This window comes from Podarcis tiliguerta (assembly GCF_965153285.1).
Source record: "Podarcis tiliguerta genome assembly, chromosome: 2".
Lineage (NCBI taxonomy): Eukaryota > Metazoa > Chordata > Lepidosauria > Squamata > Lacertidae > Podarcis > Podarcis tiliguerta.
In genome coordinates this window covers 84,956,383-84,970,521 of record NC_139535.1, presented here as the reverse complement: position 1 = coordinate 84,970,521, position 14,139 = coordinate 84,956,383, and the positions used below count along the sequence as shown (strand labels likewise).

Below are 14,139 nucleotides of genomic sequence, written 5' to 3'. Positions count from 1 at the left end.
TTGGAAGGAGGAATTGCCAAAAATTGCCTCTCACCCCATTCTGCTGCTGGAAGCCTTTGCTGGATCAAAGAGCTTTCTATCAGCGTATGGGAGAAATCATTGGATAATATTTTTCATCTTTAGCTACTACTGTATTTGAGGTCTGACATTACCACATGAATGACCCAGTTACTTGGGTCATACATGGCATATAACACTTGTGCATCCTAGATTTGAATTTGCCTTTTGGGCAACAGCATCACGTTGCTGATTTATGTTATATTTGTAATTTAACACAAAAGATATTTCTCATCAGTAGCCCTGCCCAACAAGGTAGCTGCCATTTGGGACTTTTGTTTCTTGTTCCATCTGTTTTGTATTTTTATGTTACTGGTTTCAATAAATTCATTGAAATCATTTTGAACTAAATTCTCATACGTTCTCCAGACCATTACCAGCCTCTTCCATTTCTATCATTTGGGGTGGGTGAGGGGAGGCATTCTTTTTTTTAAAAAAAATTATTTTGTAGACCAGAGGGGGAAATTGCATTTTTCACTTCTCCTTTAGCAGTTAAATGACAAGAAGCTGTGATATGACGTGTCTTTGAAGTTCACTGAACAAATTATTGACTTTCTGCCTAACTTTCTGCACATAGTGGCTTGTAAAGGTGAAATGAGAGATAAACTAGTCCAGGCTGGCCAGGCTTTATGGATAGAGCACTGAAGAAATCTTGGAATATCTACTATTGTTAAAGCTTGCACATGACAAAATAACTGCAAAACAAGCACTCAGTGTGACATCACAGGGAGTCTTTTAATTAAGTACGGCAGTGCTGATCACAGAGGTAAGGCATTGTGTTTATTTACAGTGTGGTTTTTTAATATATATATATAGTTGACAGCATCCCTTTAAATAAGGATAAAAAGCCCTGTACCGCATGGCAGTGTAGCACCTAAAACTAGTCTGTATTCAAGTGCTATTAAAAAGCCTCAATGGAATGACTTCTAACTTTTTGCATATTAAAATTAAGTAAAAGAAAACAAGCATGTGAAGGATTGTTCTATCCTACCAGTGCACTGTGTGAACATTTGTACAATAGAAAATTCATGCTTTAAATAGTGACCTTATAAAAAAAAACTTAACATTTTTTTATACAACATGCAGCAATATTAAAACCAGTTGTTCGTTCTTCCCCTACTTGACCTCAGAAGTTTAGTCACCCTAGTGAGGCTGGAGTTCTACCCATATTGAGGTCTGCAGAGACAGCTCTCCTGGTCCAGGCTGTTCTTCAGCCAAGAAGACACATGAGGGCACCTGGTCCTTTTTGTACTGTCTTGATTTCCAACAACTCCTTCCAGTAACACAATATTAAATACACTCATTTGGTAAATAATTTTGTAATTAGCTTTGGTTTGCAATACTTTTACACAGTTTCAGGAAATGGCCAGATCCGTCCAAAGCAGCCACAAACTGTTTCTTACACATGCCCTTCCATACTGTGCGACCTTTCTGAATTGCAGTGCACAGAGGTTTACAGAAGAAATAAAAACACTGATGAATTGGCCAGTACTGCAAAGTACCCAGCTAGCCAAGAAGAACAAGCTCCTCCTCTTTGGATGTGGATTCATAGCTGTTCTCTGGAAGACCTTGCATGGGATTTTCACTCTGCTCCCCGCACTACAGGTGAGGCTGGGCAGGAAATCCAGAAAAAAGCAATGGCTAAGGCACAAAGATATTGTGGACTTGAGCATCCTCTGCAGTTAGTTCTGTGTCACAATACTGTAAATGGGAGCTTCTTTTCACAAGCCTTAGGCAATTAAAAGGTTGAATATGATGTCAATGAGGCTGCTGCTTGTGTAGTGTAGATCATAGACAGGTGTGTTGAAGGAAAGGATGTCTTGAAAGAGGTGCAGCACCATGTGAAGGAGGCAGTAGAGGTCTATTTTTTAAGGCGATTCTTCTCACTGGTATTGTGTGCATTGCAAGGTATCTGTTTGGTTCAGTTGACTGTTATTGTCTTGCTGTTCTGAGGCGCCATTCTGCTGTAGTAGAATGTGCTTTGTGATGCTGCAGGCTTCCATGGTAGGTGTTTTTGGCTGAATGCTTCACGCTTTCTGTGGGACATCAGCATGATGTCATCAAATTATTATCCTGTTTTTCCTTCTGTCTCTTCATACCATTTTTAAAAGAGAACAACAGTACGATCCCCATAGCTGTAGATCACCATAGTACTATTCTGTCCTTTTTGTGTGGATTTTATGTACACTCTGACATACTGTGGGCAGGTGAACCTGTTGCTAGTCATCTACTTCAGCACACCATCCCTATTAGTTTTGCCATTTGCACAATTTTGTAAGTATGGCTTTTCAAAGCATCTTTTTATTTGTGCTAGAACACTTTTGCCTATTTATTAGAATTGAAATAATCACACAATTGTACTTACATGAAAAACAATTTAACTCAAATTTTAAGAATTGAAATTGCTTTAAAAATTGTTGTTTTCTTACCATTAATCTTAATTTAAAAAGTGCTGTCTTTTTTAAGAAGCCATAAAAGTAAACCATATAATAGAACTTTAAAAAAGTGGTTTGTTGTAAATTAAAGAATTAATTTGGCTTGTTCAGAATGGTCCCTTTCCCACTTCCATGCCTATGTCATGTCTAGTGGTGCAGATTACACATAAAACAAGTACTATATCCTCAACTCTGAGTGTGGAAAGTTTTTCTGTATGGAAAAGACTTTATGGAGAGTAATGATTGTGCACAACTAAGAGTTGCCAATTTGGAAGTACCTATATAAGTACCTGCCCTCCCCTTTCAACATATGTCTCACCACCTGCTTAAGCTGTATTAATTTATAGCACCGGTATAGTTCAAGCAAAGTTTCACTCAAGGGCCATAAACATCATAGCAGACTATTGCTTTAAAGGCTTATTCACCTGCTTAACTAGTATTTTGAAGCATGATGCACCTTTGACAGCAGCTGCCATTTTCAGATTTGGTTGTAACAGGAAGCAGAAGTGATTTTGTTTTTTAAAAATAAATTAATAAATCCTGACATATGGGGACTGGTTTAGTTAAAATACGCTTTCCATCACTGTAGATACAGTAGTGTAATTTGTTTTAAACTACCACCTAGCTTTGAGCCAAGTAGGATACATTTTAAGTGCCGTTGGGACTTTTGCTTCTACATTTCTTTTGTCAGTCTCATAACTAGACTCAAGATTTAGCCCCCAGTCAACTATCTGCTTCCTAGGCCCAACCACTCAGCATTTGGTCTATAGGCAAAAGTAAAACTGAGGGGACTGTAAAGGGTTTTGAACTTGCTAGAATGAAAGATAAGAAGGTATGTGCAAGAAGACAAATGGTAAGCTCACTGGGCATTAAGGAAATTATTAATAATCATTTACAGCCATACCTTGGGTTGAATGTGCTTCGGGTTGAACGTGTTCAAGTTGCGCTCCGCGGCAACCCGGAAGTAACGGAGCGTGTTACTTCCAAGTTTCGTCGCTTGCGCATGCACAGACGCTCAAAATGACGTCATCCGCAGACGTGCCATCGCTAGTTACGTTTGCTTCTAGATGCAAACGGGGCTCCAGAACAGATCCCGTTCATATCTAGAGGTACCACTGTATAGGTAAATTATAACATTCAATTGTTACTGTGGACATTCAGCGGTGTAGTGAGGATCTGTTGCTCAAGTGGATCTGAGTATAGTTTGGAATTGTGGCTGAGGGCTGGGCCCTCATTTTGTGGTATAAAGGGAGAACTATGGTTAAAACGAATAAAGGGTAGATATCTCACAACATAGTGCTTTGCTCATTACCCAGACTTTGTTTTTTATACGTAGTTGTGGAGTCATCACCTGTGTGAAGCCTACCCACATGTGAACAAAGGAACCCTACCAGGCTGGCAGCATTTGCATCTTCTTTTAATGAGGCAACATATTTGAGTGATACACTGCAATATTCTTGTCTGCCCTCAGGAAAGCGATGGTTAGGAACATAATGAGTATCTGGTGCTTGGTAAGAAGCCTTTGGGCTGGGAATTGGTTGCTGTGTAGCTGGGCCTGCTGTAGTCCTGCCTTGTACCAGCTAGCCTGACCTTGCCCTAGATGAAAACCTGGCAGCCTCCTTTTTGGGGTCTGCCCTGTGCAGTAACAGGTGTGAGCATTCTAGTAGCAGCTTGATGGTCATGTATGATACTGCATACAGATCTGTTGCGACATGTAGAGAAAACCCAGACTGCGTTCTGTACCATCACTGACGGACTTAGATCTGGCAATATCTTAAAGACCGACAAAGGCCATAGGTTTAGGCTACAAGGGGTAAGTTGCCCAGTTTCTTCCACTGTGGTAGACTTAGTCGTAGATTTGCAACCTTCACTTGTTATGCTGATTAAACTTTGTCACTTTTTCAGATCGGCTCTGGGCAACATATTATTCAATATTATCAATTTATTCAAGACTGCCTGTTTATTAAACTGAATAAATTATTTGGTATATGAGGAGGAATATGAGTCCTTCGAAGTGTTTTTGGAATTTGAAACAGAATTTAAATTGGTAATCCTTTCCATTTTTATAAGTTACGATTACTTTATTGCTTGTAAATTTATTCATGACGATCTGATACACTCACGGATAATATTTATATCATATATAAGAATATGGTTGGTTTTAATAGTGTGTTGAAATGCTATAGATTTATCTATATCAAATTATAGATATGTTTATATTTTTAATCTAATTAAGAAATGAGCAAAGTACTTATGAAGGGAGGAATGTACCCTGAAACAGAAAATTGATAGAAGTCGCCCCAGACTTCTAGTCAATTAAAAATCCTTCATTTGTGTACTTGCTTTTTATATTACTCTGCGTTCTTTTCAAGCTGAGTGCCCACCACATAAACAAGTCAGATTGCTTTACTTCTATTTCAAGTGCCTTTAAAATTGGTAAGACAGGGCAGAGACAGAAGTGTTTAGTGAAAGGATGGCTTGGAGGTTACTGGTCCGACAATGGCTTTTTCGTGAGCTGACTTTTTTTTAAGTCTTCATGTATAGAATCAGGAGGAAAGGCAGTGGCTGCCATGCATGCAGTGTGTTGCAAGCTGTAAGTGAACCAAATTTTTCCCCACAGTAGGTAATAAGAGACAATATAGCAGAACCTGATCTGGATGATAGATATGTTAGGGATGAAATGGATGTGCATACCAAACATAATTCTGCTGCAGAGTGAGTCTTTCTTGGAAGCTACTAAAGTTAGCTGTGCTTGCTGAGGAGGAGACTCCTGCGCCAGAGATTTGCTTTGTGGTGTGTGGGAGATTATCTGGCAATTTCATTTGTAATAGGGGAGGGGAATGTCCTGGGAAAACTGACTCCAGTTTCTTCTCCCTGGCTGTCACCAGAGCTCTCTGATAAAGTATCTGAGTCTCTTTAATGGAAATCTGTTTGTGTTTAGCTGCATCCCCACACATAAGGCTTATTCTGTTCACCACTGTTGTAAATGCAGGTCCATGGTACTGTTCAAGTTGAGATCACTAACATCTAAGAAATCAATGTTGAAGATGCTAGGCCCAGTGGTGGTGAGGGAACCGAAACCGTTGGCTGAGCTAGGCGGAGTGAGGTCCAGCCATTCCATTGTTTCCCAAGGAGACTCTGTGAAGCTCATGTGCAAACCAGTTCCTTCTCCAGAAGAGGGAGACAGCTGGGTCTCCATGGGCGACAGGGGAGTGGGCAGGATCTCGTGGGGTGGCAGCAGTTCATCGGCAGCTTTGTTGGAAAATCCTTCCATCACCCCTTCAAAGTGTGGTTCTTCACCCACCTTCAGTAGGGTGATTTCACTCGACCGCCCCAGAGGGCTGTGGGAATTTAACAAGATTTCCAGATGACTGTCGTTGCTGCTAGGGCAGTGTTCAAAGGACAGCTGACCTGAGGGGCCTTGCTCAAATGAAGCGGATGTCTTCAGTAGCGAGGAAGTGCCGGAGGTCCCCGAAGACACTGTTATCTGAGGCACCTTCTGAAGGCAAGGGCGGTCCTCTTTGGCATTTGCAGGCATTTCTGTTTGCAAACAAAAAAGGCTCATCAAGAGCAGATCTACAACTTTACTATACCGTGCACCCCAAGCCACCCTACAACTTGAAATGTTATAAAACATCTTGCACATCAGTGATTACTGCCTGTCAAGACGGCAGACTCCTTTGTCTACAGTATGAGATACCCAATGGAGCACATCGTAATTCGCTGCTGCTGTCAGAGAAGTGTGTCCTACTTTTCTTTTGGTTGGATATAGCTTTATGTGATGCTATGCTAGAGTAACTTGGCATACCAGGAATCTACTTTGTGGTTCTGTGAGCCTGTAAGGTGTATCTAGGAATGCCTGGGTGAGAAGAACAGAAAGATCGCAGAAGAGCCAACAGCAGATTGTGGTCAGGGAACACAGTAGGTGCTCCATCCAAGGACCGCAGGAAGGAAATCAGAAGAAGAAATTATCACTAAGTATATGTGTGTTGGCAAGGACTTGTTAAGAGGGAAAAAGATGAGCGGATGAGTATGGGATGTCCTACAGCAACTAGAATCTTAATACTTCACCAAACCATTATTAGGCATTACAAGTATAAAACATCGATATATAAAATTTAAAATATATACAAATAAATAGATATGTAAACTATATAAAAATGGGATTTCTTCCCACTAAATAGTGCCATTCACCACTCTAAGTGATACTGTTAACCAAAACTCAGCCACCCTTGCAGTTACTTCCAGGTTAATGTCAGACAGATAAGATTCCTGTATGCTTATATCAGATTCTGATTGTTAAGACCACACAATCTATTTTAGTGCAAGGGTGGCTAAGCTGTGGCCCTCCAGATTTTGGGCTTCATCTCCCATCATCGCTGACTGGGGTTGATGTGAGTTGGGGTCCAGTGACAGTCTGAGGGCCACATCTGGTTGCTTAAAATAAGCCCATCAAGAAAATGCACTTTGGGAGCGGGCTATGACCATGGCTACATTTAGCAGTAGGCATTGGGCTCAAATTATGGCTTACTATGACTAGGGGGTAAGGACGCAGGTAGTGCTGTGGGTTAAACCACAGAGCCTAGGACTTGCCAATCAGAAGGTCTGCAGTTCGAATCCCCTTGACAGGGTGAGCTCCCGTTGCTCGGTCCCTGCTCCTGCCAACCTAGCAGTTCAAAAGCACGTCAAAGTGCAAGTAAATAAATAGGTACCACTCCAGCTGGAAGGTAAGCGGCGTTTCCGTGCGCTGCTCTGGTTCGCCAGAAGCAGCTTAGTCATGCCAGCCACATGACCCGGAAGCTGTACGCCGGCTCCCTCGGCCAATAAAGTGAGATGAGCGCCGCAACCCCAGAGTCGGCCATGACTGGACCGAATGGTCAGGGGTCCCTTTACCTTATGACTAGGGGAAATTCTCTGAAATTGCCATTTTGGGTACCACCCTTCAGGCAATGAAAAGCATTGGGGCTAGGGGTTACTGCAGACACAGCGATCAAATTGCACCCTCTTTGGGCAGCCAGAGACTTCGCTCATACTTGCTTTGACCAGAACCAACAGTCTTGCCTTAGGGATATCACCTACCTCCAGTTTCAATAAGCACATCCAACAGTTCATCCATTTGCTGGCTTCGGGTCATCTGCTGCAGCAAGAAAAAAGCAAGGGATGTTAGGAAGTTGGTACTGGAGCCACACACTACTATACTAGAAAAATCAGCTTTGATGGATATTGAGAGATGCTTTCAAAAGAAAGCTGAAGCCTCAGACATATAAGGATGATAGAATCTCCTTGACAGGCATGTTAAATAAACAATGATTCCTTAGTAACTAGTTGAAACAGGTCTCCTACAATACTTGAGCAGTTTTTTTGTGCGTATAGTAGGCTGTTATGTATTACAATTAATACCATTATAGTTCATAAAAGCCTCAGAGAAGCAAGATCAATAGCCCTCCCAAAGTGGAATGAAAACTCCCTCCTTCACTCAGATTTTCAACCTGTAACTAATGTTACTTAGAATAAAATCCTACCACATTCATTGGTATGCTTACGTTGGCTCCTGTTAACCCACACAAACTTTGTGTGACCCACTGCAATTACCTCTTTAGGGGCCATCCTGCAGTGCTCTTGTGCGTACTTTTTTGAACCAAGTGTTCAGCTGTAGCTTGCAAACTTAGTTCATTCAGAGATCTTTCTGTTTCTTCTAAAAATTCAGATGACCCTTCCAACAGAAGTCACCTGAATCACTTCAGCTGCTTATTCAATGTCTGAACAAATAAGAGGTTGAATGAATTTGCATTTGCTTTTAATCCAATTGACTGTATATAACTCTTTCTACAATAATAAATTCAGTTTTCAAGGCTGTCAGTAGTCATCTGCTTTCACTCATAGGTCACACAACACTCTTAAATCTGCAATTGGCTTTGATGTACATAACAATCAAAGCAAGCTATCTGCAGCCAAGCATAGCCTACCAAGCACCAGACTGTTACCTGTTTCACAGCATCAGCGTAGGGTGGTGGCTGCTTTCCATCTGGGAGGGCAGCATTTGACTTGCAAAAGCCAGGAGACAGAATGGAATACTTCTGACTACCTTGTGCTGGCACCTGTGTGGAACCAAAATCAATCACAGGGATCAAGCCAAACTTGGGCCAAGACTGCTATTCAGCAGTTGCCTCCATAAATTTACCTCTTGCACATGGGAACAAATCAACAGTCAATGAGGTGATCTCATTGCAAATTCAGTGGAAGCATGAGAAAAAGTCAAGGCTCCCAAAGCCCATCTCCCTTGCTGTAATAACAGTTTTGCCATTGATAATGGCACTTACAAAGTTCTGCAAAGGAATTTTGAAATAATATTGAATTCCCCCACCCACTAGCAGAAAACTGCAGTAAAGGCTGCCTGGTTTAGGGCAGGGGTGAGCCAACTTTTTCAGCAGGGGGCCGGTCCACTGTCCCTCAAACCTTGTGGGGGGCCGGACTATATTTTTTTTGGGGGGGGGGGATGAATGAATTTCTATGCCCCACAAATAACACAGAGTTACATTTTAAATAAAAGCACACATTCTACTCATGTAAAAACATACTGTTTCCTGGACCATCCGCGGGCCAGATTTAGAAAGCGATTGGGCCGAATGCGGCCCCCGGGCCTTAGTTTGCCTACCCATGGCTTAGGTGATATACTCTCTTTTGAATGGGCAGGAGAGAGTTACAGGGACACCAAGGGTGGTAATTAAGCTGTATATGTGGAAGAGTGGGTAGTGTCCGGTTTCTTAATGACTTCTGAAAAAGTTGAACCTACTCTGCTTATGTGTATGCCACCATCCTTGAAATGCCGTTCTGCAACTTGAATGCAAACCAACAGATGTATATTTTAATCACTGGAAGATGGGCAATTAAACTCCTCCTTTCCTGTTTGGTATTTCATCAACTGAGAAGCAATAATAGCTACAGTAGGTAAACTGGGCCTGGACACATGGAACACAGCCTGCCAGTTTTGAAACATTGCACTGCCCCCCAGTCTGATTCTGGGCACAGCTCAAAGTGCCTTTGAAGCTCTGAGCAGTTTGGAATCTGGATTGAATGGGAGCTGCTTTAACACCCTCCCCTAACTCTGCACCCCCTAATAATAATAACAAGTAGCTTTCTTACTGGAGCTGTGCGAAGATGGCTGCTGGGCTGTGGAGAGCTGCTGCGTCCTTCTCCCTGAGTGCTGGGGGACACAGAGAGGAGGTAATGGCTGTTTGGTGAGGGTGGAAGGCTGATGTGTTGCGGACTCTTTGCTGCCTCTAGTGGAGAATGCTGGGGAGAGCACTGTGGGCTTAGGAATGTGGAGGACAGTATGCCGCTCTGTCCTGACGGCTCCATGCAATGGCTATTTACAAGATGGGGCAGCTGAGGTGTCCCACAGTTTCTCAGTGTGTCCGAGTTGCTAGCCTGGCCTTTCAAGGGAGCTTGCTTAGAGGCAAAGGGACAACTAGACGCTGGGTTTTCTTGCTTGATCGGGAAGCCGAAGAAGTGTGGAGAGGGCTGCTTCTCGTCCAAGCCGTGGCTCCTTTTGCGCTTCTGCAGCTGCATCCTTAGCTCTTCCACTTGCCTCTGCTCTTGCTGCAGTTTCCAGGTCAGCTCATTGATGACCTTCTGCTTTTCCACCAGCATTTTGTCTTTCTCTGTGTCAACCCTTTCCACGTCGAGCTGGATGCCAGCGCCGTTCATGCTTCCCATCAGGCTTTCTTCACACCCGCCTTGCACAGGGGAAGGGTGCAGGACAAAATGGGGGGAAGACATTGGTCCTTCGTTGAAACTGTCTGGCAAGGAGCCATTCACCGATAGGTCTGAGGAAGCTGGGGAGATGGGGGGAGTAGAGCTGGTGCTGCCAAAGTGGTAAAAGCCATTGGACAGCAGGCTGGCCGAAGACTGCGACTGGTAGCTGGAGAGAGAGTTGGTTGGTGTCACTGGGAAGGTGACGGTGGTTATCTCATTGAAGCTGGGCACAGAACCCCCGCTGCACTCCTGGAAGGGCCGCAGGCGTTCCATCAAGGCCGTTTTCGTACCTGATACAGGGAGGCCCCTTATTCGGAGCTGCTGCCTCAGCTCCGACACCTGGAATGAAAGCCGCTTAGTCAGTGGCAAGGTCGCTTTTCAGTTCAACTTTGTGGCAAAGTAGCAACCTGCTTACAGTGGACCCTGACCCAAATCTAAACCAGAGATTATTTGCACGGACAAAGAGTTGGGCTGGGTAAAGTTTGGGCTCCAAAATGGCTGCTATTAATTGGACTGGATACGCCAGTTTGTCCCTGTGCTGCTTAGCACAACATTACTTGGACATCTCTAATTATTTCTATTGCCTTAGGTGCTATGCTGTCCAAATTAAAATTATGCAAGTTGTAATAAGCCAGGAGCGGGACTGAACGTCTGCACCCAGGGCTTATTTTTCAGCTGGAATTCAGTTTCAGCACCTCTCAGGTGAGCTCCGTTGCCATTCTAAGAGAACAAGGGAGACATTCTTTGTGAGTTCTGGCACCTCTTTTTCTAGAAAAATAGCACTGCCTACACCTAATGAATTTGTGGCTGGTTTTAACCTGGGCTGCCCTTCTTACATTTTAGATATAGACAGAGCAGTGCTTCTTGAGAAACTTGGGGGAAAGAGAAGGCATGCTTTCCAGTCAACCATCATTACTCCTGAGGATACTCTCCTGTCCCTGCTTAGGAGCTGCAGCCCTTTGGGCACAGGCAAGTCCTCCAGGTGAAGACTAGGCAGAACATCAGAGCTTGTTGAACTTCCCATTACTTTGCTTCCTGCGGATGGCCTATATTTTCAGCAACAGCTGCCTGAGGTTGTGCCTCTGGCACGTGCCTGTGTGTATATAAGTGTTCGCTTAGAGCACTTTGTTTCAATTGATTTCTTAACGTATGTTATGTTTAATGCTTGAGGTTTTTTCTTGTTCCAGGGTTGCCTTTGTGTTAATTTTGTTTTAATTTAGTGTGTTAGTAAAATAATGGTTTGCATTCTTAAACAACGAATATTATTGAAATAGAACTGGCTCTGCCATCTGTTTTTAAACAAGCTACAATGTCCGATTTTATTAGTTCTAAGTCAGCTTTGGCAAATAATAATTTGGTCTCTTCTCTACAGTCCACTGACCCTAGTTGGTCTGTTGATCTTATGGTGGTGTTTGACTGCTTCAATTTATGTGATATTTGAATTTTGATTAATTTGGGATATTGACCGAAGTGCATGTGTTAACCATGTGTTTCCTGGAGGAACACACTGCCTCCACATGCAGTTTCATATACCACACAGAAGGTTTTACACTTTTCATCAACTTTTGCATGCAGTACTCACTTTTAAATCATCCAGGTTGGATGGGAGAGGACCTGGCTTGAGAGACGAAATGCAGGATTGCCCTGAAAAGCTTCCCTTCCCAGGGGAAAGAGGGCTGTTGGCAACTGTCGATGGGGAAGAGTTTGAGGTTTTGGCCATTTGCTCATTGGGTTGCCTGCAAAAAATAAAAGTGCAGAACATTTCCCCCCTTTTGTTTTCTTCTTCTTTTTAAATATCAGTATTCTTACTTACTTCACTAAACCTTTATTACAAGTACTGGCCATCATAAAACATCCATATATACAAATAAAAGCCATGTAAAATATATAATTACAAGAATTATCATTGGGATTTCTTCCTGCTAAATAGTGCCAGTCACCGCTCTAAGAAATACTATTGAGAAAATCTCAGCCACCTTTGCAGTTACTTCTGAGTAAGTGTCAGACAGATAGAATCTGATATTTTCATTGTGCCATGATGTTAGACTTCCCAAAAAAGGAGATAGCACGTGTTTACGTAGCTGGTTGTACAATGGACAGTAGAAAAGGATATGTTCTACAGTGTCTGGCACGTTCAAATAACATCTGCAATGTCTATCATTTCTGGGGATGTTTAAATATCTGCCTTTGACAAGAGCTGAGGGGGAAATGTTCAGCTGGGCTCAGATAAAGGCCCTGCGTTGGGCTGGAATTTTTAATTTTGAGATTTAAGTGACCCTGATTCACTTACAACTGATTCAATGAATGTCCCTTAATCTAGTTTGAATATTGCAATAAATATATTGCCCACTTGAATTATACCAGGATTCCAAGTCAATACCAATAGATCTAATTTTGTTATGTAAGAGCTGGATGTATAAGAGTTCTTAAGCAAGTCAGAGAGCAGACTCAAAGGTTGGCAGCAAAAATGGCAACGCAGCCAGTTTTTTATAGTGCTAGCCTTCATCCAATATTCCATCATGTGTACACCTAGTTCTGCATACACCATCTCATACTTGATTGAACTTAGGAGCCCCCGGATACATCTCAAGAAACTTGAGTGTATCTTATCTAAATCACTATTATATGCTTCTATCCATATTGGGATCCCAAAAAGTAGCTGGGATGACACTTTAGCTTGAAAAATCTGAATAGCAGCTGGTATAATTTGGTCACCTTTCTGAAAATAAAAGCGAGCTATTGCTGAGGAATTACACTTTGCCTGTTTTATAGCACTTGTGTGATGGATTGACCAACCTGAGTTGCTCTGCAATAAAATTTACTGCATCACCACTGTTGTCCTGAAGGGTACAATCCTGCTGAAGTTTGGAAGAGTTTGGACACTTAAAAGGGAGAGGCTTTCTCTCTTAAGCACACACTTTAATTTCCTATTTAAATTAACAGAGCTTAAAAGTGACTAATGGGCTGGAATGTGCCCCAAATTGATTGCGGCAAGAAATCAAACCTGGGTAAGGTGGAAAGGTCACTCTAGGAAACCTTTCCGTTACCAACTCACTTCAGCTGCATGGAATGGGGCCCCGGATAGTTGAAGTGCTGCTGGTGCCGGTGCTGCTGCTGCTGGCTGAGGATCTGGAGCTGCAGGAAGAGCTGCTGCTGCTGCAGGAGCCTTGCATAGGCCGAGTCCATGGGCGGAGGGGACTTTTCCGCCTTCTGGTCTGGGGGAATGTACTGGTGGTACTTAAGCTTCTTCACTTTTGGCTTCATCTCCTTGGGCTTTTTGTGGCGATTCTTGCTATCGCCCGATGGTTTTGACTAAATGGGGCACAAATAAAAATTTCAATAAGATTATCTGCAACATGGAGTAACTGAAGTTAGTTAGAAAGTTTATATTGAACTGTGAAATCAAGGTAGCGAGAAGTAGAAGACTCTAGTTTTTTTGCTGCAAAATACTAACATGGTCCCCCCCCGCCCCGCCCCCCCGCCCAGAAAACACAAGGAATGTAACTCATTTGTAAGTTATCTGTTGATGGCTGAGATATATGTGTCTAATGTGTGCTACATAAAAAAATATGTTAGAAATTACAAGTATTTCCACATCAGCAGGCAATGAAACAGCACACAAACTTTTGCAAAATAAACCAATTGCATAGGAATGGAAAACATCAGAAGAAAGTGCAAATGAATATTGCAATTGAGACGTGTTTGTACATCCCTTCTTCCCATCTGACCTTCTGTAGCTGAGTACAAGGAACAAAATATACAGGCACCACATCATTTGTAAAGGGCATGTTTATATATTTATTAGCCACACATTCCTTTTAAAACAGTCTGAAGCAGCAATCTGGTCCTTACCCAGATGACACTTCCAAGAATTTTTAAATGATATGTATCT

At 42.5% G+C, this 14,139-nt stretch overlaps 1 protein-coding gene across 12 annotated transcripts in view; it reads right to left on the bottom strand.

The window, feature by feature from the left end:
• Window positions 1-773: 773 nt before the first annotated feature.
• Window positions 774-14,139, bottom strand: part of MYOCD (myocardin) — a 218,348-nt gene continuing 204,982 nt past the window's right edge. For all 12 annotated transcript variants that reach the window (XM_083428395.1, XM_083428393.1, XM_083428389.1 and 9 more), the window contains 6 exons: window positions 13,303-13,559; window positions 11,830-11,983; window positions 9,636-10,586; window positions 8,477-8,590; window positions 7,572-7,629; window positions 774-6,032 (listed from right to left, as the gene is read on the bottom strand). In XM_083428395.1, the coding sequence (XP_083284521.1) occupies window positions 5,464-6,032; window positions 7,572-7,629; window positions 8,477-8,590; window positions 9,636-10,586; window positions 11,830-11,983; window positions 13,303-13,559 (2,103 nt within the window). In that variant the 3' untranslated portion in view covers window positions 774-5,463. The remainder of the gene's footprint in view (window positions 6,033-7,571; window positions 7,630-8,476; window positions 8,591-9,635; window positions 10,587-11,829; window positions 11,984-13,302; window positions 13,560-14,139) is intronic.